The sequence below is a fragment of the Leucopleurus acutus genome (assembly GCF_964270905.1).
Source record: "Leucopleurus acutus genome assembly, chromosome: 2".
NCBI lineage: Eukaryota > Metazoa > Chordata > Mammalia > Artiodactyla > Delphinidae > Leucopleurus > Leucopleurus acutus.
This window is the reverse complement of record NC_139143.1, coordinates 153,770,034-153,796,738: the sequence shown is the minus strand read 5'-3', so window position 1 is coordinate 153,796,738 and position 26,705 is coordinate 153,770,034. Positions and strand designations below refer to the sequence as shown.

At 36.5% G+C, this 26,705-nt stretch overlaps 1 protein-coding gene across 1 annotated transcript in view; it reads right to left on the bottom strand.

The window, feature by feature from the left end:
• The window catches only part of SPATA6 (spermatogenesis associated 6), a gene marked incomplete at its 5' end in the record, with an annotated part of 150,212 nt that overhangs the window by 44,786 nt on the left and 78,721 nt on the right, over window positions 1-26,705 (bottom strand). The window contains 2 exon segments of the mRNA XM_082834204.1: window positions 6,410-6,509; window positions 10,604-10,788. Of these exon segments, the coding sequence (XP_082690330.1) occupies window positions 6,410-6,509; window positions 10,604-10,788 (285 nt within the window).

Here is a 26,705-nt window from a genome sequence, read left to right as displayed (position 1 = left end):
TTTTCAATTAGCAATAATAGCACCTCGGATAAACCTCATTGGCTATGATACTGCCACTGCGCAAAGCTTCATGTGCCCATTTTTAATTGGGTTATTTATTTTCTTATTGTTGAGTCTGAAGAGTTGTTTTTATACATTTTAATTATGGATATAAGTCCTTAATTATATATGTGATTTGCAAATATTTTCATTCAGACAAGGGCTCGTCTTTCTATTCTCTTAACAGTGTCTTTCACAGAGCAAAAGTTTTTAATTTCAATGAAGTTTAATTTATCAATAATTTTGCTTTTCCTTTATGGATCATGTGTTTGGTGTCATATCTAAAGTCATTGCTAAATATAAATTAAGTGGATTTTCGACTATGTTTTAGGTCTAGGATATATATATATATATATATATATATATATATATATATATATATATTTGTTGTTGTTGTTGTTGTTGTTGTATGCGGGCCTCTCACTGTTGTGGCCTCTCCCGTTGCGGAGCACAGGCTCTGGACACGCAGGTTCAGCGGCCATGGCTCACGGGCCCAGCCACTCTGCGGCATGTGGGATCTTCCCAGACCGGGCACGAACCCGTGTCCCCTGCATCGGCAGGCGGACGCTCAACCACTGCGCCACAAGGGAAGCCCCTAGGATATATTTTGAATTATGTGTCAAGGAGTTTGTTTTTGTTTTCGTTTATCGACAACCATGTGTTAAAAAGACAACAAATGCAAAGACTCCATTTAATTGACTTTGTACTTTTGTCAAAAATCAACATTTGTGTGGGTCTATTTCCAGAGTATCTCTCCTATTTCTTGATATCTGTGTCTATAATTTAGTCAATACTACAGTCTTCATTGCTATGCTTTACAGTAAGTCTTAAAATTAGGTAGTGGGTCCTCCAACTTAGTTCTTTTCAGAACTGTTTTGGTTTTTCAAGTTCCTGTGCTTTTCTATACATCCTAGAATCAGCTTGTCAATATCTATTTAAAAGCTTGATGGAGTTTTATCATTTCATTGAATCTAGAGTCCAAACTGGGGAAAATTGACATCTTAATTTGGAGTCCTCCAATCCATGAATATGGTATATCTCTGATTAGTTCTATCTTCTTTGATTTCTTTCAATGGTGTTTTGTAGTTCTCAGAATGCAGATCCTGCATTAGGTATAATCCTGTTAGAATTATACCTAAGCATTTCAATTTCCGGTGCTATTGTAAACTGTATGGGTTTTCTAAATTAAAATTCCAATTGTTCATTGCTGGTATATAGGAAATATTACTTTCTTTATATTTTGTGACATTGCTAAACTCACTTATTAGGAGCTTTTAGGTTGTTTGGAATTTTCTACATAGATAACCATATCCCTTGCAAATACAGTTTTGTTTCTTCCCTTCTAACCTTTATGCCTTTTATTTATTTTTCTTGCCTGTCTGCATTATCTAAGACTCCCAGTATGATGTTAAAGGAATGGTGAGAGAGGACATGCTTGCCTTGTTTCTGAGCTTAGGGGGAAAGTATTCAGTCTTTCACCATTAAGTATAATGTTAGCTGTAGGTTTTTCAAAGATGGTCTTTATTAGGTTAACGAAGTATCCTTCTACCTCAACTTTACTAAGAGTGTTTATCATGAATAGAGTTGAATTTTGTTGGATACTTTTTCTGCCTATTGAAATGACACTGAGAACAAATATGTATTTAATCCTATGTTAATCCTATTCCTCCTATGTTAATAGGAGGAATTTACATTGCATTTCTGGAATAAGCCCACATGATTAGGATGTATTTTCATTTTTATATACTTCTGGTTCTAATTTGCTAATATGTTGTTAGGGATTTTTACATATATGTTCATGAAGGATTTTGGTCTCTATTTTTCTTTTCTTGTAATGTCATTGTCTGGTTTTGGCATCAGAAGAAATGTTGATATCATAAGATGACCTGGGGAGTATTCTTTCTTCTAGTTTCAGGAATGTGTAAAACTGGCATTATGTTTTCCTTAAAGGTTTGGTAGAATTCACTAGAGAAAGCCTCTGGGCTTAGCATTTTCTTTTATGGAAGATTCCTAACTTTAAATTAAATTTCTTTAATAGATATACAACCATTGCAATTATCTATTTCTTTTTGAGTTAGCCTCGGTAGTCTATGTCTTTCAAGATGTTCTTGAAAGTTATGTCTTTCAAGAAGTTTCAAATAGTTTTCACAGCAATGTAAACAGAGCAGAAGACAGGATTAGCAAACTAGAGGACATTTCAAAAGAAAGTATCTAAACTAGAAAGAGAGAGAGAGAAAAAAAAGAATTAAAAACATCAAAATAAGCATAAGATACATATGATACACAGTCTAAAGACCTTATATAAATGTAACTGGAAATTCCAGATGGACAGTAAATAGATACTGGGGCAGAAGCAATGTTTAAAGAAAGAATGAACAGGTTTTCCAAAACTGATGAAAGATATCAACCTAAAACTTTAAGAAGCTCTGCAAACTTAACGTAGAATTGATCCAAGAAAATTACATCTAGGTATATCACAGTACGATTACTAAACACAAAGTTGAAGAGCAAATCTTAATTGCAACAGAGGGGGGAAACTCCACATTACTGCAAAGGAATGACAGCTGACTTTTCAACTGACACAAATGAATGGCTTCTTTAAAGTGCCCAAGGAGGGAATTCCCTGGCAGTGCAGTGGTTAGGATTCTACTTTCACTGCTTTCACTGCCAAGGGCACAGGCTCAATCCCTGGTCAGAAAACTAAGATCCCATAAGCCATGTGGTGTGGCAAAAAAAAAAAGTGTCAAAGAGAATAACCACCAACCTAGAAATTTATAACTTTATATCTAGTAAAACCACCCTACACAGAAGTAAAATCATGATGTTTTCAAACAAGCAAAACTGGAATTCAAAGCCAGGATAATAACATGAAAGAAAGTACTAAAGGGAGTTTTTTGGGCAGGAGGAAAATGACTCAAAAATCCAAATGGGAATATGGAATTGCAGGAAAGGATGAAGAATAATAGAAAGGGTAAATATGTGATTAAAATGAATAAACATTACTATGCAAACAAAATTAATTTGTTGTGTGTTTTATATATGTAGAATCAAAATTCATGATAATAGATGTTCAGAAGAAGAGGTGGGGGCTTCCCTGGTGGTACAGTGGTTGAGAGTCTGCCTGCCGATGCAGGGGACACGGGTTCGTGCCCCAGTCCGGGAAGATCGCACATGCTGTGGAGCGGCTGGGCCTGTGAGCCATGGCCGCTGAGCCTGCGCGTCGGAGCCTGTGCTCCGCAATGGGAGAGGCCACAACAGTGAGAGACCCACGTACGGCCAAAAAAAAAAAAAAAAGAAGAGGTGGGTTAAAAAAAGAGTTAACTGTTTTTAGGTCCCAACATTACTGGGGAGGTCAACAAAGAAATAATCTGTTATATATGCAAGTTGAAATCTCTAGGGAAATGAATAACAGAATAGTAAAAAAATGAATAATGAGTTAATAAAAAGGAAATGGATAATTAAAAAGTTACTAATTCAAATAAAATCTGCATCAATCTACATAAAAATTCTAGATTTTCATTATTGGAAAGAAATCTCATGTGCTATTCACACGATACGCACTTTAAATATATTGATAAAAAGCAAAGGATGGAAAAATATACACCATGCATATACTAGGGAAAAGAAAGCTGCTATAACTATACACCTAGTAGACAAAACATACTGCGAAACAAGAAATATTACTAGAAACAAAAAGGGAACGTTTACATAAGAGGTTTGTATCGTAGTCTGAAATCTGTATCCAACTAACAATTTGGCTTCAAAATACATAAAATAAAATTAACAGAACTAGAAAGAAAAACAGACATATTCACAATCATAAAACTTGAAACTTTCATGAAATTTGACACCTACCTACCACTATACAGAAAAAAATAATTCCAACAACAAGCCTTTAGAAGAAAACATATGATAGAATCTTGAACTAGACTGATGGAAGAAATTTTCACATATTGAGGTATGGGGAATCATTCTGGCTTGTACATCATTTGGCTTGAACTTTATGCTAACTAGAGCCAGCAGTCTTATGGTCTGTCAAATGTACATTGTACAATTGCTTTCACTAAAAACAACAACAACAGCAAATAACAAAAATGCACTTTGCACTTACCAGACTGTTTAGAATGTCCACTTGGAAGATAGGGATAAATGTGGGCCCTTTCTATGACACTAATGCTAGTACTCCCTCGAAGATGCGGGTCCCTTCTCAGACACTGTGGTCATGCTGACTCGCTGTGTATGTGCTAATCGGTCTCTTTGGAAACTTTGAAGGACTGTACCCCTGTCATGTCTGATGTTTGTTCTTTGTTCTGACAAGATATGAAACTGCGGTTCAAGCATCCAAAATGGAGCCAGTTGGTCACTGTGGATGTGGTTTCAGACATGTTCCTGCATCACTAAGACCTTGAAATTTTCTGAACTGTATCAGACTCAAGGATACCACCAGCAGTTCTCAAAACAACATCTGCAGCTGCAGCCAGCTGCAACCTTAAGGTCTCAAGGTCTCCCCCTGTGACTACACAGCCATTTCGGACCCTAACCAATCCTTACTTAACTCATCTACCTAACTGTAACTCTGTGGTTTTTGCTGATATAAGCCTCCTCCACTTTGTAGTCTGGCAGAACACAATTCAAGTGCTTCTCCTTCACAATTCAAGTGTCCTCGGCTATAGTCCTCAGTCTGGCTCTAATAAAGCTCTTCTCTATTCCTATTTTGGATTTATTATTTCTGTTGACAAGACAAAAATTGTAAAAATGCTAAAAAAAGATAAACTTGATGCATTGTATGTAAGAACTTCTTTTCATCAAAAGATACCATTAAGAGAATGAAAAGGCAAGGCACAGAGTGGAAAAAGAAAATTGCAAAACATATATCTGACATATCAAAAATCAACATGGAACTTTAACAAAACAAAAAAAGAGACAACTCAGTACAAAAATAGGCAAATAACTTGAACAAGTACTCACAAAAGAGGATATCCAAATAGCAATAAATGTACTAGTCATCAAGAAACAGCAAATTAAAACCATTATGTTATAAAACTATTTCTCACTATCAAAATGCCAAAATTAAAATACACACACACACACACACACACGCACACACACACAACCTATCAGTAGTAGCGAGGACAAACTGAATTCCCACAGGCTGGTAGTGGGAGTGTAAACTGTTAAAATCACTTGGAAAAGTCTTTGGCAGTATCTAGTAAAGCTTAATGTTTACACACTCTATGAGCAATTCCACTGGTAGGGACATACCCAAATAAAATGTATACAATGTTACCCAAGGAATAAGCTGTTCATAGCAGTTCTAAAATAGCTCAAACCAGAAACAACCCACATGTCCATAAACAGAGGAATGCATAAATCAATGGCAGTATTTTCACACAATGAAATACCATGCAGCAGCAAGAGTGCAGAACTATATAACAAGATGTGTGTATTGCAAAAATGTCTGAATTGAAAAAACAAAATGAAGTAACTAAGAAAAGAAGGGAAAAGACATGGTTGGATGTCATTTGTATAAAGATCAAAAATATACAATACTAATCTTGCTATTAGAAGTTAGGATAATGTTAACCCTGGGAGTGACAGTCACTGGGACTATCTATATTACACTTTGAAAACAAATTTAATTTAAAATCAATATGCATACAGAAACTTTCAACAGTACAAACTGATGTCAATGTCACATAATCCAGTTATATCTCCAGGACTAAGCTTGGTGTCCAACATGACTCGTGATAAACAATTGTTTTTAAGTTAATGACTGAAACAAGAAATCAGACACAAAAAGAATAATATACTGTAATTATTTCCCAGCTGTTGTTCATATATATGTTTATTTGCCTTATGTCAGAAAGTATTCTCATACTGATCTTCTCTAATATTAAACCTGATAAACCTGACCTCTTCTTTTCCTCTTTTAAGTTTTAATTAACATAAAAATCAGCTGGGAAACTTCTCCAAAATACATATGTCTCATCCCATCTCTCGTTCTACCATTTAATCAAATCTGTTTGCAGGAAATGGAATTGCTTTATTCTGGGTCACAAAACAAGAGCTCCCATATTTTGAAGGCTGTGAAAAAATTATCATAAAGTCACTACTTACTGACTCTTTATGAGATAGTTATCACTAACATTTTTTATAGTTCACATGATCTGTGTCCAACATTTTGCATAATGACTCAGGTCAAGCAGGAAGTTAGATACATTGCCTTTAGCAAAATCACTGACTTCCATTAAACGGAGGTTGTATCTTTTCTATTCCTTCCCAGTGATTAAACTTTGCAAGCTTTAAGCATCTTGGGTGGTTTTCATGCCTAATTATAAAAAGCCTTCAAAAGAAAAATTTAGAAACTAACATATAAATGTCTCTGATGAGCCTGATGTGATTTCAAGACATTCTTTACCCGGTCATGGATCTCATCGCAGTTTGAAGGTGAACACCAGTCAGAATGGAATCTGTAGGCATAAAAAACAAAGGTGACTTGTAGCCAGAGGGAGAGAAAAGTAAATCTTTCCAAATGCCAGACACAGAAAGTTATTTTTTCTAATCTCTATGTGATAACATAAAAAGATTAAAATAACATATTTTCTTTCTTTGACCGAGGGCGAGAGGCAGATATAAAATCAGGTACTAATTCTCAACTGTAGTATTAAGTCCTCACAATATGTTCCATTAACAGTCTTAATAATAAAGTTTGACATGATTTGGGGAGAGCATATCTATATATCTGACCATTTTAACAATTTCCATACATAATTCTTTAGAGGTTTATCTTTAAATAAAGATATAAATTTTTATATTAGAGCAATAACTCCACCTATAGTGCCTTTAAAATTAGTTCTTATTTTCCAGTCTTGAAATTAAACATGTCAAAGAAGAAGGAAAGCAACTATTCCTTTCTCATGCCCTTCCCAAACTCAAAACTGGCACTTGTATAATTAAGCTACTTTATTTGTTTTATACAAGTAATAATGAAAATTTCCACATCCATCTGATTATAATGCATCTACATGACATATTCTTGATAATTCCTTTATAAAGGAATGAGTACTAAAATGTTAACAGGTTGCTTAAAACTTTCTAGCTCCCAGTTTGTTCTTACAAAGTTATAATTTTACGTGTTTACACAAAGTATAAACTGTTAAGTAGGATAAATGATTTACATAATCTGTTTTAAAGAATGCAATCAGTAATGGATGATCAACTATATATAAATTCTAATCTCCTGCATTTGTAATAGGAAGTGTTGCTGCATTTATGGAAATATATTGGCAGACCTTGTTATTTGCTACATATGTAACACATCTTGAAAATCAGAGACCCAAATATCCAGCTCCAAGAGGATCTCTTCAACGATACTATGAGAGGATCCACTAGTCTGTGCTGTGGTATAAGAAATAATTACCTAGCAATCTAACTCCATTTACAAAAAGCAAAACCTTTAGCATGATCAAAAAGAATATCAGCTCCTTTTAAATTAGATTTTCTATTATTTCTTAGTCTGATTTTAGTAATAACTCTACAAGCTAATATAAATTATAAGTCATAATATTAATATTTATACTTTAAGGAAAAAACTGCTTCTGAAATGTAACACTTATAATCAAAATTGAAACCCTTGTATGGTGTGCTAACCCTATTGGAGGTATTCTTTAAATAGGCTTAAAGCAAAAAGGACTTTCACTATAAATAAATTCATTTGCTTAGAGTCACTGGTAAAGTTTTCAAAAGTCTGTTTATTCATATACATGATTAAGGAGTCAGCTTTTTACAGCAATCTTAGAGGAAAACTTATTTAATTTTAATGAAGATTTACCCAGATAAACCAGAGCTGTATGTTCTGTCATATTCCCAAGTTTGCCTGGGACATAAAATCTACATTTACATCAGTTTAAATTGTTTATTGATTCCAATGGATTGTATAAACATAGTATATTTCTCGGTGACCTAAAAGCCAGACCAGAGAATGTCTTATATTTAAAGATGTGGTACTGAGTGTGCTAAAAAGAACAAAATGCTTTTGTTCCTAGTAATGTCTTAAAGACATATTGTTTGACATATTTTACTTTATTCTATAGACTAGATCTAGATCTTTTTTAGAAAATACAATCAAAGCAGAGGTGGTCTACGTTAGTGAAAGTAAAAAAGTTTATTTACCCTGGAAAGTACCCCAATAAAATTTTATTAACTTATTTAGATGTATTCAAACTAAATTGCCATTATATTCTTTTATTTTAAAAGTACCTCAAATTTCCTCAAGTCATAAGTAAAATATGTAATGTTTAATATTTGAATCACTGATATCCTTCTGGCAAAGAACTTATTTATCTATATCTACTATCCAACATCAAAATAAATGCTGTTACCTACTCTAAACCATCCCCTGCATTGAAATAAGAAAAAGGGACAGTTGACTTTAGCTACCCTCAATAAAGAATTTTTGAAAATAGCCTCAGTGAAGAATTTATCAACCTGGCTTCAAAGCTGGGACAATTATATACAAGGATAAAATAACACAAGACTAAAACTGATATTTTACTATAGTGGTAGACAACTGGAGAGTTCTGCAAAATATGCAAAAAGGTAGAAAAATAAATCAATATTTATAAAAACATATCCAAGGAGATACAGGTAAAAAAAAATTCTTAAAAACCTACAGATATGGCAAAGAACCTAATCAAGAAAACCACAAGGGCTTCCCTGGTGGCGCAGTGGTTGAGAGTCCGCCTGCCGATGCAGGGAACACGGGTTCGTGCCCCGGTCCGGGAGGATCCCACGTGCCGCGGAGCGGCTGGGCCCGTGAGCCATGGCCGCTGAGCCTGTGTGTCCGGAGCCTGTGCTCCACAACGGGAGAGGCCACAACAGTGAGAGGCCCGCATACCACAAAAAATAAAAAAAAGAAAACCACAAGTGCTTAATTCTAAAAGTAGGGAAAAAGAGTGTAGCACCAACTGAATATCTGAACATCTGAGCAGACATGGAAATCAAAGAAAGTCCCTGAAAACTGAGATGCAAGTTACCAGACTTCAGGAGAAAAACCTCTCTTCAAGAGCTTCTCCTGAACTTTTAAAGCCTATAGATACACAGACATATATCTCCCTATGTAAATATACAGATTTATCTATCTATGTATCTATGTATCTATCTATCTATCCATCTATGTATCTAGCTGTGTATCTATCTATCTATGTATCTATCTACCTACCTACCTACCTACCTACCTATCTGTCTGAACTTGATCTCCATAGGCATAATTCTAATACACTTGAAGTAACATTCATCAAAATTCCCTATCTCAGGATGAGGGTCTCTAGCATACCTTCATATACCCATTTCAAATGCTTACAGGGCTAATAAGGAAACAGATAAATCTATCTGTTCAAGACAGAGATGTTTTCATACAGTTTCCAAACTGATATACTCTTGTTTGAATCATCAGTTTTGAGATGAACTTTTGATAGACTCTCTACAGCTAATTTAAACTTTCTTATTTATGCCTGATAGCCCTAAGTACGCTGCAGGAATTTGGTGTGGTACTTTAGCTTTTTGATACCATTTGTAAAGACAGGTTTTATTTCTATGTGTTGACGGCATTATCTCTTAGGTTTTCAAATTTCTATAAAATTTCTTAAATACCCAGGGTTGGGTTTTGGTTTTGTTTTTTAATTTATGACAACTCTTGTTTTCTATGTTACCATGAGGGAGGCAAGGAATTTCCAATTTGGATTCAACAACAACAAAAACAGATGAAGAAGAATTCTTTCTTTCACATTCAAATTATAACAAGTGTCTAACTTTGTTTGCCAAAGCATTTTTAGAGGGAGAACTAGAATCCTTACATAAGGTTAAGATAGACAGACGATTAAGATTCTCTTGGCAAGTTGGGGGTAGGTAATTTGAGGAAAATAGGTGCCATGTACCAATAATATATAGTATCATCATTATCACTAAAAGGAAAATATAACCTATGCTATTTTTATACATAAGCCATGACTATAATACTAAATCTCTATGAATCTACTAAAAACAAACTATCATATACTCTATTTTTCACTTGGGAACTACAAAATTTAATTAGGGTTAAAGTGACCCTAATTAATAAACTCACTAATAGTTAATAAACTCACTTTGAGAGAACTGGGCTGGGGAGGAGTATCTAGCATTGTATAATATGCAATATGTTCTAAACAAAAACAATTTAAAGTAAGTCTCTTAAAATCAGATTATCCCGTTACGAATAATCACATCACATACATAATTACTGCCTGCTCTTTTCTTTCTTTTTTTTTTTTTGCGGCACGCGGGCCTCTCACTGTTGTGGCCTCTCCCGTTGCGGAGCACAGGCTCCGGACGCGCAGGCTCAGCGGCCATGGCTCACGGGCCCAGCCGCTCCGCGGCATGTGGGATCCTCCCGGACCGGGGCACAGACCCGTGTCCCCTGCATCGGCAGGCGGACTCTCAACAACTGAGCCACCAGGGAAGCCCTGCCTGCTCTTTTCTAATGATGATTATTCAAAAATTTAGTACAGAAATAGAGACCAAGCATTACCTTTCCCTGAGAGAAACACGATTTAACACAGGGCTTGGAGAATGCTTCGGCATTGTAGAGGGCGCTGAATGAACGAGTGAGGTCCTGGATGAATGCTGGGGCTTGCTACGTGACCTTGAACTCAAATAGTCATCACATCTTTCCAAAGAGTCATCGAAGTCTCTCCCATGAGGTGTTCTGATGACCTGTTTAAAAATTTTTTATATATATACATATATATGTGTATATATATAGATACACATATATATACATGTATATATATATACACACACACACACACAGGATATATATAGTGACATTATACACACACACACACACACATACCCTTTGTAAAAGTAAAAAAATCAAATATAATGCCACAGCTATATTTGAAGGTAAATTTCAAAATGTAGCAGTCATTACTACCACTGCATGACTAGACATTAAATACATATGATTATTCATTCCACATGTCCAAAATCTACAGAACTTTATCAATTCCAATGGCTTTTGAGTAGGAATAGGGTAAAGGTAGGGATGTATATATAAAACAAAGGACAAATACACATGAACTAATGATAGTCTAGTTTACCTATGAGGCCAAACAAAACAGAATTCTAGTCCTCATACTCATTCATTGCTTCATAATAAATCAGGGTAGATAAATGAATAAATTCCTACCCTTGTAGAACTTATATTCTAGTAAAATTTACATTCTAGTAAGGAGAGAGAGATTTAAAAACACACACCTGGAGTCTGTCATACAGAGTGAAGTAAGTCAGAAAGAGAAAAACAAATACCGTATGCTAACACATATATATGGAATCTAAAAAAAAAACCAAAAAAAAAAAAAAAACATGGTTCTGAAGAACCTAGGGGCAGGACAGGAATAAAGACGCAGAAGTAGAGAATGGGCTCAATTGAGGACACAGGGAGGGGGTAGGTTAAGCTGGGACGAAGTGAGAGAGTGGCATGGACTTATAAATACTACCAAATGTAAAACAGATAGCTAGCGGAAAGCAGCCGCATAGCACAGGGAGATCAGCTCGGTGCTTTGTGACCACCTAGAGGGATGGGATAGGGAGGGTGAGAGGGAGATGCAAGAGGGAGGAGATATGGGGATATATGTATATGTATAGCTGATTCACTTTGTTATAAAGCAGAAACTAACACACCATTGTAAAGCAATTATACTCCAATAAAGATGTTAAAACACACACACACACACACACACACACACACACACACACACCTGCCCGCCCAAAATAAATAGGTAAAATATACAGTATCTGGAAGGATGGTAAATACCATGGGAAGAAAATAAAGGCGATAAGAAGTGCTGCTGGGTGGAGTGGCAGGGGTATGTAGGGCAGGAGCTGTAATTCTAAATACAGTAGTCAATTGGGACCTCACAGAGAAGACTGTCCTAGTAAAGATCTAGGGAGTAAAGGCCTGAAGACCCTAGTGAAGACCATAAGACCTAAGTCAGGGGGACATTTGTGAGAAGAACATTCCAAAAAGAGAGAAAAATAAACACAAAGATCCTGTGGATGGGGTAGGGTGCATGCCTGATAGTTAGAAATAGCAAGGAAGCCAACAGGGCTAGACAGAATAGTAGAAAATAAAGTAAATAAGGTAAATTTTAAGGATTTAGCCTTCTATTCTAAAGGAAAAATAAGCTCTTTTAATTTTTTTGTAAGTAAGATCTCCTCGGCTACTGTGTCGAGAACAGTCTATAGTGGGCCCAAGGGCAAAGGCAAGGAAATCAGTTAAGAAACTATTACAACAAAGTATGGAAAGAACGCTGGCTTGATTCTGAGCGATAGCAGTGGAGGCAAAAAGTGATCAGATTCAGAAGTCATCTGGAAGATACAGCCAACAGGATTTGTACAGACTGACTATCAAGGATAACATCAAAGTTTTCTGGTGAAATCAACTGGAAGAGTTGAGTTTGTATGAATTAGCTATACCCTTCCAAATGGACAGGTGGAAGAGTAAGATATTAGGAGTCTGGTTTTGGACATGTTGAGCTTCACACATCTATTCATCATCCAAACTATTAAAGCAGAGGTTCAGGAGAAGAGTCCAGGATAAATGTACAAGCTGGTAATTTCCAGAGTCTAAATGGCATTTAAAAGTATGGCACTAGGTGATATAACCAAGGAAGTGAGCATAAATAGGAAACACCTGAAAACTGAGCCCTGGGAAGACTCCACTGTTTAGAGGCTGGGAAGATGAGAAGGAAACAAACTGAGGAATGGCCAGGGAAGAAGTGGAAGAAAAAGGAGAATGTGTTACTCTGGAAGTCAATTAAATAATGTATTTCAAGGAGGAGGAGTAACTAGCTCGGTCAAGTACTGCTGACAGGTCAAGGCAGAAAAGGCTAGGAATGAACTTCTGGATTTTAGCAGCGGGGGGGGGGTCATAAATAATATTAATAAGAGTAGCTTTGGTAGGGGCTTCCCTGGTGGCACAGTGGTTAAGAGTCCGCCTGCCAATGCAGGGGACATGGGTTTGAGCCCTGGAACAGGAAGAGCCCACATGCCGTGGAGCAACTAAGCCCATGTGCCACAACTACTGAGCATGTGAGCCACAAATACTGAGCCCGTGTGCCACAATTACCAAAGCCCATGCACCTAGAGTCCATGCTCTGCAACAAGAGAAGCCACCGCAATGAGAAGCCCATGCACCACAGCGAAGAGTAGCCCCGGCTTGCCACAACTAGAGAAAGCCTGTGTGCAGCAACAAAGACCCAACACAGCCAAAAATAAATTAAAATAATTTTAAAAAAAGAGCAGCTTTGGTGGAATGACGGGAGTGATAATCTGGAGTTAAGTTCAAGAGAGAATGAGAGAGACCTAAATGTAAGGCCAGACACTATCAAACTCTTAGAGGTAAACATAGGCAGAACACTGTATGACATAAATCACAGCAAGATCCTTTTTGACCCATCTCCTAGAGAAATGGAAATAAAAATGAAAATAAACAAATGGGACCTAATGAAACTTAAAAGCTTTTGCACAGCAAAGGAAACCATAAACAAGACAAAACGACAACCCTCAGAATGGGAAAAAATATTTGCAAATGAAGCAACTGACAAAGGATTAATCTCCAAAATTTACAAGCAGCTCATGTAGCTCAATATCAAAAAAAGAAACAACCCAATCCAAAAATGGGCAGAAGACCTAAATAGACATTTCTCCAAAGAAGATATACAGATTGCCAACAAACACATGAAAGAATGCTCAACATCACTAATCATTAGAGAAATGCAAATCAAAACTACAATGAGATATCATCTCACACTGGTCAGAATGGCCATCATCAAAAAATCTACAAACAATAAATGCTGGGGAGGGTGTGGAGAAAAGGGAACCCTCTTGCACTGTTGGTGGGAATATAAATTGATACAGCAACTATGGAGAACAGCATGGAGGTTCCTTTAAAAACTAAAAATAGAACTACCATATGACCCACTACTGGGCATATACCCTGAGAAAGCCGTAATTCAAAAAGTCATGTACCACAATATTCATTGCGGCTCTATTTACAATAGCCAGGACATGGAAGCAACCTAAGTGTCCATCGACAGATGAATGGATAAAGAAGATGTGGCACATATATACAATGGAATATTACTCAGCCATGAAAAGAAACAAAATTGAGTTATTTGTAGTGAGGTGGATGGACCTAGAGTCTGTCATACAGAGTGAAGTAAGTCAGAAAGAGAAAAACAAATACCGTATGCTAACACATATGTACGGAATCTAAAAAACAGAAACAAAAAGAAATGGTCATGAAGAACCTAGGGGCAAGACGGGAATAAAGACGCAGACCTACTAGAGAATGGACTTGAGGATATGGGGAGGGGGGAGGGTAAGCTGGGACAAAGTGAGAGAGTGGCATGGACATATATACACTACGAAACGTAAAATAGATAGCTAGTGGGAATCAGCTGCATAGCACAGGGAGATCAGCTCGGTGGTTTGTGACCACCTAGAGGGGTGGGATAGGGAGGGTGGGAGGGAGGGAGATGCAAGAGGGAAGAGATATGGGGATATATGTATATGTATAACTGATTCACTTTGTCATAAAGCAGAAACTAACACACCATTGTAAAGAATTATACTCCAATAAAGATGCTAAAAAAAAATTAGGTAAATACCAAGGAAATCTGAGTAAATTAAGGACTTTAGTTAATAATAATATATCTATATTGATCCATCAATTATAACAAATGTACCATACTAAATAAGATGATAATAATATGAGAAACTGGGTATGGAGTATATGAGAACTCTCTGTACTATCTTTGTGTTTTTTATGTAAATATAAAACTACTCTTAAAAAAAAAAAAGAACTGCCATTTAAAAAAAAATTAGAATTAAGCTATGCTAGGTAAAATTTTAAAATTTAACTTGCCCTTTTGCTTACATTTATTTTCTTTATGCTTCCAATCCACCAACGTTCTTTCTGTTACATTTTTATCTTACGATTTTATCCCTTAGTTCAAGTATTGTTTTATAATGCACATCCCTACTATATCATGTACATATCACAGAGAAAGTGGATTAGTTGTGTTGTAACACACAAAAACATCACCCTTGGGCAGACTTTTCATACCAGGCACATCTCACAGCCCCATCCTTTGTTGGTTGCCTTTGGGTTCCTATTCCTGACCCAATGGTGTCTGGATGATAGTGTTGACGTAACTCAAAAGATGGTGACTCATGGCTGCGTTTTCACTAGAGGCCCCAGAGATATGGCAGTTATCTGGTAAACCTAACCATCCTAGGTCCTGATTAGGGTAGACTTCAAACCCTCTTTTGTATTGACCCAGCTTTCTTATTTCTTCTCTGGCATATATTCCCTGCAAATACTATGCCAATGTACCCAAGACACTAAATGCTTCTAGAAAAAAAAATTAAATTAACCATATAGGTTGGTTAGTTTTATTATGAATTTATTATTGTCAGTATGATATGGACACTCAAATTACTTTGACATTCTCTAATGCCAGCATCCTCATTGGAATACATCCTTCCCTTAATGTTCTTTAAATCCTCTGACACACTCTCACACAGATGTTTCTAACATGCTACCTCTGCTCTCCTGTGAATCTTCTGAGTCCACACATGTATACTCCCTTCTATCTAATCTCAGAAGTTTCTTCGATCCAAGAATAACACCTACCTCCATCTGTGCTTTATCCCCATTCTTTTTCACATCCTTTGAACTTCCCTCCATTCATTATTAGCATGCTATCTGTATTTCCAGCTTCTTCACTTCAACTGGCTCCCAACTTTTAATGCAATTCATGCCTGATCTCTCCCATTTTTATCTCTCTTCTTTTGTACACTAAAAAAACTCATTGAAGGTGCAGACTAAACATATTGCTATTTTTCTACCTCTCCTGTACTTATAATGTTTCATCAAAACCTACTCTTCCACAACTTATTTTATAAATCCTGTCTTTTCCTCCCAGTTCTCATACTACTTGGCCTCTGCAGCATTTGTCACTGGTCAGTCCTCTTTTAGGTCTTCTCTCCTGAATTTCTCCTCCTCTGTTTCCTTAGTCACCTCTTTTCATGGTCCAGTGGACATTCGTCATCCTTCATCTCATCACTGAAATCAGTGGCTGCTCTCCAATGTCACACTTTCTGCCCCTGTCTCATGTACCTTCTCTTTGGTTGATTTCCTTTGCTTCTATTATCAAGTGTACAGTAATCTTTGAAACACTTATCTATGGACAAGACTTAGCTTTCCAAGACGTATCTCTGGAAATCCAGATCTGGATACCCATTTCTCTGTAAGGCAGCTCTATTTGGATTTTCCACATGTAACCAAAACTCAGTAAATTTAAAATTTTTATCTCCACCATGCTCTTACCTCTGCTATTCCAGATTTCATCATTATCTTAGACCTAAGCTAAAAATCCATAATTCATATTTCCACAACACCAAGTATGGTCCATCTCTTTATTCACTCCAGAGCAAGCTATTTATGGACGACATAAATTTTAGAATTCTGCCGTCTTGAAATCTTAAATAAATTCAAGAAAATGTCAATTCTATCAATGAAAAAAAAAGAAAACTGAGATGGTTGATTGAAAGTTTAGGGGACTTGTCAGATCAAATGAAAGAACTGAAAAAATTAATAACTATATAATATCATTTAAATGGCATTAGACATAGGAAAAAGTAGAATTGGCACTGGCTTTATCAAATTGACAACGTAACGCACATAGTTTTGAACTTTCCCAAAATATAGTGAAAGAGTTAAAAATTCTCAGAGTAGAAAAATTATTGAAAGACAAAATAGAAGAAAAACTTTCCTGAACTAATGAGATACATCACGGGGGATATTATGAACCAGCAACATTAATTAAAAGAACAAAAACACCACAAAAAAAAAAAAAAGAGAAAATGAGAGAGAGGAACTGAATTTATTTAACAAATACTTAACTTCCAGTCGCCATGTTAAATGTTGGGATTACAACAGTGAACACAACGAAATCCCTGCCTTTATGAGCTTATGTCCTAGCAGTTACTATCAACGAAATATTTGACCTTTTAAGAAGGTCAATTTGACCTTTAATCTTTCTCAGACTCATTTCACTTGTATGTAAAACAGGGTTAATAACAGCTACCTTATAGATATTCCGTCATTTATTTAAAGTATCTTGCAGAATGCCTAGGTGTGTGAATTAGTTATACAACAAATATAAGTCCTTTATTATTAAGACACCACTCCAACATGGCTTCTTACTTCAACCCTACCACAATTTTCACTGTTTTCCAGAATTACAGCAACATATGGTGAGCCAGCAGTCAGCTGAGAGAATCAAGCTTTCATCCCAGAACCAAACAGCATGTAATTCAAATGACTCAGTTACAGTCCCAAATAACTGACCAAGAAATATGTGATCCAGATTGAATAAAAGAAAAAACTGAAAAGTGCTCTATTGTTAGCTGTTCACAGAGACAAAGTAAAAACACAGTGAATGTCAAAAACAAGATCAAAAAGGTCCATGACCAATAAATACAAGTGTATATATTAAGAGACTGATATAAAAGAAAAAAAAGTGCTATAATGCTGTTTCTAGAATTATATCCAAATATGAGTCACTTGGCTTATAGCAGAGAGATTATTTTCTCTTCATTAATTTCAATGCCATTTGAGCCATGCTGGCTGGCAGACCATTTCATTTTTTGTTTACTAAAATTTCTCCACAAACTAGTCAGCAACGCTTTAAATAAAGCCTCTTCTAGGCGACTACAACTGACTTTTTTTCTCTTTATCAGAATATTCACTGAGAATCTCTTGAACAACATGTTAGCTAACACACAGATCTAGAGAGGTACAGGGATTTGAAATCACAAACCAGATGAGACAGGGTATTAACACAAAGAAAACTGACAGTGAGATATGCTAGGTGGCAAATACATCTTAACGACAATATCTGCAGAAGGACATTTATAGACTTCTAATGGTCTAAATGGTGGAGGTCTCATGGAGGAGGTAGATTGGAATCAAGGCCATAAGTAGGGAAAAGGGGGAGATAGGGCATTCCAAGTAGAGGAAAAGGTACAAGGAAAGATAAACAATGAGTACAGTCACTTGGCTAGTTCTGTAGGAAAGTAATCAGAGAGAATATCACAGAGGTGGAGAGGGGCACACTGTAGAGAACCTTGAACGCTGCAACTCAATACTATCTGACATTTATTAAACATCTTCTATGTATCAAATACTGAACAAGGTAGGAGACAGTAGTCACAGGTAAATATAACAGGAGACCTCAAAGATATTACAATCCAGAATGAGAGACATGAAAAAACAAGTAATGATAAAACAATGAGGAAGGAAATTAGAACTAAATAGATATACAATAAGTAATTGTGCAGTGGGGACACAGCTGGGATGTATTCCTTCCATGGAATTAGAATAAATATTTGTTTTGGAAAATTATTTATCTAAATGGGGAACGGAAGGTATAACAAGGGGGTAAGTCTTTGATAAGAATCCACTTCAAATTTTCAACCGTAAAACTCAGCTTAAGAAAACGTTTTCGTAGCTCTTGTGAGTTTTCCATAGGTTGCTTATTCACGTCCTAAAACCAAATGGAATGTTATCTCTTTGGCTCGTAACAGAAGAGTTACATTTCTTGGATGACTCCTCAAGAACCCTGCCTTGGAGTGTTCAAAGAACAGGGTTCAAATCCCTGCTTGTTATGCGAACCTGAGCAAATCATGTACTCTAAGTTTTTATTTCCTTCTCTATAAACTGGGGAAATTATCTTACAGGTTTGCTACAGAAAATAGTAGCAAAATTAGTACAAACACAAAGCAGAGGGCTCGAGTTATGAAAGACAACAGTATTTATTTCCTCTGTTTACAGCAACCTTCATATTTCAGCATAAACAGTTTTTTTTTGTTTTACATTTACAGAAATAGTTCTTTAAATGCCATTTCTAAGATCTCAGAAATGTAATAATTCCAATATTGCAAATGTTGCAATGTATCAAGATAAAATCTAATATTTTTAAACTAACCTGAAATTGTTACAGGTAGAAAAGAAAACTTCATACACCAAATTCATTGTAATTATATAAATGTAATGTAATTAAATGACATACTTTTCAAATATGTGATACATAATGGTTTGGTTATACCATACTTATGAAATAAGGTTCCTGAAAAGTTGTTTACACAATAAGTTCATAAGTTAAATAATATTTATGCCCATGAAAATTTTATATTTATAGGAACTTCAAGGTCAAATTAATGGAATAGAGAACCACTAAGTATAAATAGGAACCAGGAAATTCACTTACCCAACAAATATTTGTTGAAAGCCCATTTAGTGCCTGGTACTACACACCATGCTTTAAAGTTTCTCCTTTGTCATGGGACATAAAACTTAAGAAATAAATAAAAATAACTCTAATGGAATCTGCTGGCAAGTAGTTGAGAATGAAGACTATAGGAAAGAAGTGCAGTAGAGGTACTATTTTCAGGATAGTAAGAACAAAGCACAGTTCTGATTCAAAAGGGAGAGAAGCAGATATTGGCAACTGAGATCAGTTTCTCAATTTTGCTGAAAACATTCCTTTTGAATCCTACTGAAGGGAATGATCCATTCCTACCTTATCAATTTAAAAATACATACGCTCAACTATCTGGTTTGGTTTAAGGAAGATGTACTTTCTTTACATGGAAGAAAAATTTAGAAGAAATTCCAAAATAATGCAATGAAAATGATAAGTAATTCCTAAGTGTGTCCATCTTTAGGGGGTAGGGGGAAATTCCTCCCTTCTTAGACCACTGTTCAATGCACTTATATAAATAACTTGTTTAATCCTCACAACGACCCTATGTGGTATTTTTATTACCTACGCTTTACAGGAGAGGAAACTGAAGCAAAGTCAAACAGCTATTAAGTGGTAGGGGTCCCAGGCCAGTGAACTATGAGAGATCCACAGCAGAAAAAAATGGAAAATTCCCACAGCCCAGGCCTCACAGGATGCCTATGAGGAAAGTTCCACAGAAGATGCACTAACAATCTGATTTACTAACAACCCAATAAAAAGAGCCAAGGAACAAACCGACAAACTGTTCCCAAGGAAGAAATTAAATATCCCCCAATTAATTTTATGATGTGATCATAACATTGCTACCAAACCACTCAAGAAAAGCAGAAGAAAGGTAATTAGAGACCACTCTTACTAGTGACCATATGTGACAAAAGATCTTAAGTAAAATATTAACAAATTAAATTTAGTGATGTTCAAAAAAAGAATACAACATGATTAAGCTGGGTACATTCAAAGAATACAAGAATGGGTTATCAATAGAAAATCTATTAATTCACTATAGAAAAATCATTATCAACTCAATAGATGCTGAAAAAATTATTCAATAACATCCAACAACCACTCGTAATTAAAACATATACATACCTTGCAGACAAGGAATTTCAAAGGGAACTTCCTTAACTTGCTAGAGGATATCTAACAAAAATCTACTGCAGATAACATTCATAGGTGTGAAACCTTCGACATGATCTTATCAAAGACAGGATCAAGACAACACAGTATTAGTTCATGCTGCAGCGTGTCAGGCTGCATTGCAAGAACAAATTAAGTTTGAAAATTAGTGGCTTAACATAATAAAGGTTCATTTTTCCCTGTGCTTTATGGTAATATAGGTTAGCAAGAGAATCACACTTCACAAAATTGCCCAAGGACCCGGGCTGATGAGACAGGCTGAACAACTTATGGTTGTACCATCTAGAACATGAGACCTCATTATCCCTATGACAGGAGAGAGTTCATGTCAATTCTTCTATGCTGCACCCTGGAAGGGATCCACATAATTTACATGTATGGTCCATTGGCTGGAACTAGGCCCCATACACCTGCAAGAGGGCTTGAAAATACGGGAGGGGACATGAATAGCCAATGAGCAATAAATGTCTGCCACATCCTGATCACCACTTCTACTTAAAATGTACTGAAAATCCTAGTAAGTCAAGACAAATAAATACTTTGAAAGGCAGAACTAAGATTCATTGTTGAGGATATGGTTTCCTCTATTAAAAAAATTCAAGAATATCTGAGACAAGAATGTTATACAAAAATGTACTGCAGACCCATACATCAGTAAAACACATAAAAATGTAATTTTACATAAAAGACCACTTACAATGGAAACTGAAACTATAAGGTTTCTTGGAATAAATCTACCAATGTGTTAACACATTAGTGGAAAAGTGTATATAACCTTAGTAAGACGTGTGAGAACTGAGACCACCTACATTCACATGGCTTGGCTAAAAGAACAAAACACTGAGGCCCGCCCACCTCAACACGACCTTATCATGAGTTCCAGGAAATTCTTGTCAGGAAAATACTGCTGTAAACCAGTAAACAGCTTCACTATCTGCTTCAGGACCTTCCCATAAATCATTTGCCTGAACAGCAGTCTGCTCAGTCATCAATCAGCTCCCTTCTCAAAACAACAGATTCTTAATCCGGGCAAACAGTCCCCTTCTCAGGACAAGACACCACTCAACAGGACAAATCCCTCCCCTATCAAATACCTGTTTATTTACCAAGACTTGCTTTAAGACTCTAACCTCTGTGTCCATTAATCCTAGACTTTTATATCACAAACTCTGCTAATTAGATTCCCTCATTAAAAGCCCTATCTTAAACTACTGGAGCCCAGACCCCAAAACCCTATAAATATCTACCCTTAACCTTTTGGAGATTCTACGAAGACTGTAAAGGTGGTGCTCTCCCTTACTGCATAATCATAAGCTCTGCTTTGCTTGGTATTAACAGATCATTCAGTTATCATGGTGGTCCTTCGGTGAGTTGGCAGTTGACAACCCTGGAAGTCCAATAAGATCTAAACAGACCCTCCTGGCTGCCACATCTAAGACGCTCAACTTAAATAGAAATAGTTTTTTCCTCTGAGACACTTGGGCCTCCCTCCTGGTGGTTTCTCTAACTACAACGGTGCTGTAAGTGAATCTTCCTGTTGAAGCTGGACTCTGCTCTCCTTTTGTTAAAGCTCCCAAATGCTGGGTTACTTTGTCTTGTAGGAATGCAGAGCCGTTGTCATTATCTGGTCAAATTTGAAAACTTGTAACCCAGGCGGAAATCTATCTTATTACTAACAATACTAATATGTCTCTCTCTCTTTGTCACTTTTTGCTCTGAGTCTGTAAGAGGAAGTTCATAGAGAAGTAACAGGCATTAGCTACTAAAGCTATCCTGGAGCCAGACTTAAGGTTTGACAGGTTCAGATGTTCTCATTACACCATTTTAAAATCCTTAGTAGAAACTTTGCCCTGGGCCACTTGTCAGAATATCATAAAAACTTTCCTCTGTTTCGTCTTCTTTTTTTTTTTTTTTTTTTGTCATGGGAGAAAACGCCTCTGAGAGAAATCACTACCAAACCTTCCATCTTCCTAGAATTACAGATTTATCAGGTCTCCAATTTAAGAAACCAACCACTAAGTTGGGGCCCAAGACATAAGGTGTACAAGCAACATACTGACCGACCCTGCCAGACTCTTATGCCTGTGTTTCAGGTTAGGCCCATGCCCCCTCCAAGTTAGATTCAAACTTTCCATCATCTTACATATATTTATACTATAATTTAAAATTTTACACTTATTGCTCCAAATAGCATAATTTCACTAAGCATATTTTAGAATTACAGTGGCCACTTTGGACGGTTTTTTATATGAACAAAACTGTTCATGTGAAAGATGTATTAGAATAAAAAGGAGCAAAATCCCACACATCCAATGGTCTGCACTTAACTGGCCTAACAAAAATTCCAAAATATTCCTGAGCCCACGAATTGCTTCCGTAAAAGATTTGCTGGCCAAGGTAAATTTTTAAAAATGTGAAAATGTAAAACTATGTCTTGTTTAGATACCCTCACATCCCATTGAGAGAAATGGCTTTTATCCCACTATTTCTTATTTCCTGTCCTACGCTCCTCCATTACCTCAGATCTCTATCCTTCTTTCTGTCTGTTTTCATTCCCATCTGACCTGCCAGAAAGAAAAGCTCAGTGACTTCTTAAAATTAAATCCCCTTCAGAATACATCAAGTGCCACATGGTTGATTTTTAAGCACTGGTCTGTTTCTGAGCTGAATAGTCAGACACTCTCCAGCATCTAAACAAGATAACCAGGAATTTGCAGCAGAATTTAGAGTTCTGTGAACTTTAAACTAGCCCTTTGCACGTTTCCTATCCCAATAAATGGTGTCATCAAACACTGAGTTGTGAAAATTAGAAATATAAGAGTCATTCTTAACATTGCATGGCTAAGCCCCTTCCAATGCTCTCTGCTTTCAAAGTTTTCCTGCCTATTTTTGCCTAGTTCCTGAAATTAAAAAAAAAAAAGCCTCGAGATATTTTTATTGAGATTTTGTTAATTTTTGAATTACCCTACATAGAAGAATATCTTTATGATATTGACACTCTTTCTCTAGGAGAACATCGTATATCTTTTCCATTTGTCAAGTCTACTTTTCTGTCAACATTAATCCTAAATATCTGTGTAATATCTCCACTGCAATCGACCTCCACTACTATCATCCCAATCCAATCCATCATCATTTCTCACATTGACTATTCAATAGCCTACTAACTTGTATATTACTATCCATTCTTTTCCTAGTCCATACTACAATCAAGAGTAATATTCGCAAGGTCCAAATCCAACTGTATCATCTTGTTGTTTAAAATAATTTCATTTGCTTCCCATTGTACCTAGGATAACTATCAAAATTCCTAACATGGCGAAAAAGATGTGATCCCTACCTACTACTCCAGCCTCAATTTATATCATGCACCTACCCATGTCTTTCACTCCTAGCAACACTGGTCTTTTAGTTGCCTAGCCACTGAACCTTTATAAATGCTACTTCCCCTTTCCCCTTGCACATGTCCTTCCCTCCTTTTCACACAGTAAATTCTTATTCACTTTCAGCTCAAGAGCAATCACCAGTCCTCAAGATCCTTTTTCCATTCTCCTTCACCAGATCAAATCCTCCTAATATATAACTAGTCCAAGCTAGCATGCATGTCCCCCATGACATTTATCACAGTTCCAAGTATATATTGATTTTTGTGATTTTATTATTACCTATCTCCCTCATCATCATGAAATATCCATGAATTCAGGCAGAGATAGTTTCTAGTTTTGCTAAGTTTTTATTTCTAACATAATAGAGTTTCAGTCATATCATCTTTCCTAATGGTAAGAGAGAAGTTGGGAGTGGAGAGGGACAAGGCATTCTAGATGTGACAGAGAAATGATTAGCTTTCCATCACAATTCATCTTTCCCTCCTCCAGAGCAGAATTACTGCTGAGAAGCAATCCTTGCATCCAGGTGTGGCCATCTGATTAGTTCTTGGCAAACAGAGTGTAGGTAAAAATGTTATGTGTCAATTCCAGGCCAAGGTTTTTAAGAAAGAGATATGCCTCTTCAGGTTCTCCTTCATTTTCCAACATGTGAAGAGGACAGACAGCAAAGCTCTAGAGTAAGGCAAAGGCACAGAATGGGGTCACTGCACGGAAAAATAGTACGCAGATTAGAGGCACCCTAAATTAACTATTATGTGAATAAAAACTAAATTTCTATTATATTAACCTTCTGAAGTTTGTAGGTTTATTTCTAGAGCAAATAGCATTACCCCAAACAATTCAGAAATCAGTATCTTACTGTACTGGTCTTAACATAGACCTAAACATGCATTGGCCTGTAAGTCAGGAGCAGGAAGCAAGGGAATAGATACTTGAGGATTGAAAATTTAAGATCCAATAATGCAGCAGCAAAATGAAACTGTGGCCTGCAACAGCTGAGAAGATAGACCACATAACTTTCAAGCTTATTTTATCTAAAATAGCTGTAAAGAGCAAGAGATGTAGTGTGTGTTGGCTTTTACTTATACTGAGCAAGGGATTTCAAGAATGACGAGCTCAGGAGAGATTGGTTTGAGAGCAGAAATGAAAGATTTTAGTAATCGAGGGCCTCTCAGGGCCAGGAAAAGTGCGTGCCAACTGCGTGTGGACACAAAATGTAGAAGGTTAAGACAGAAAAAGGCTTTGAGCTTTGAACAAAGGGCCATTAAAACTTTTAAACAGAGAAACGAAATCCTAAGACAAAAATCAGATTGAGGAGGTTACTTCCCATCTGAGCCTACTTCAAAGGGCCTCAAGGTAAGTGCCATTAAAAGGCGTAAGAACTAAAGAAATAAATCAGACTTCAGAATTGTATTTGGAGGGAAGAAAACAACTTTGTGTGTATTTACTGAAACATTAAACTGACTGCAAGCAAATAAATGAGAAGTTGATACTTGCCTAAGTCTATATTGCCTAAGAAATCAAGAACCTGGCCTTTAAGAGCCTAAGTCTATAAAATAGCTCTCAGGCCCCAAAACTTTTAACCGCAGGAAGTGGGCTAGAAAACTATGCAGTCCCAAGAGATCAAATCCTCCAAACCCATTTCAGAGAGGATAACTCACTGCCATGTGGGATAATAAATGGACATGGAAAAACCAGCTGCAGGGTAGAGTCAGGGCCCATGGAGAGTAAGGTCTAAGAAAGGGCATTCCTCTACTATCAGGGCAGCGGGGCACCTGCCTGTTAGGTTCACAAAGCTTGCCCAGGAGCATTTATCATTGCTGTAGACTAGTAACTGCTCTTCATTCTCTATTTCTCCCTTTTGCAAATAAGAGCACCATTTTTTTCCAGTTAACCTATCCCTGCTCTAACAAAACATACCAGAAATGAGGTTCAGGTAGAGTGAGAAGGTGAGGGAGGGGAGAAGTAACTTGTCTTGGTTCACAGGTCACTGGATCACAGGGAGTCTATCTGGATCTGGCTTATCCAACACTCAAAGATCCTGAACTTCAAGCTAGATTCAAGTGGAACTTGAATGATGGAACTTCAAGTGATTTTCCTGGAAGAGGACAAAAGTATGTTCTGTGTGAGGGAAGAAGGGGATATTTGGTGGCAGACAGGCAGACTATGACAGATATGGTCAGTGGTCTACTAAAATCTATGAGCCCTCTTCAGTGGAAAACAGCTGCCTAACTAGGATCTCTATTTGCTAGCCACCTTGCTCATCTTGCTTCTAGATGTGACTAGTTCTTGTCAATGGAATATAAGAAGTGACTTAGTTCACTTCCAGGCTTTTTTTTTTTAATTAACTAATTAATTTTTGGCTGCACTGGGTCATTCATTTGAATGCCTAGCAATGAAAGGACAAAGAAACAGGGAACAATAAAGATATAGGGAGGCAGGTTGAGAGGTGTGTTCTTTTTCTGAGAACTTTGTATTTATACAACAGCTGATTATAATGCATCCAGGGTGAAGAGAGGTGACTTTGGCCAAAAGAACAGCTAATGACCAAGTAACTAGAAATCTTAAAGAAGGAGGCGGCAGATATAATAGGTATGAAGAAGTAGGAAAAATAGAAAATAAATATGTTAAATAGCCATTATCCCTCAATATACGCCCTCCACTCAAGCCAGACCAGTAGTTTCCCCCCGCCTCCAGGACAATGTACTTATTCTAAACTCCAAGGCTTTTT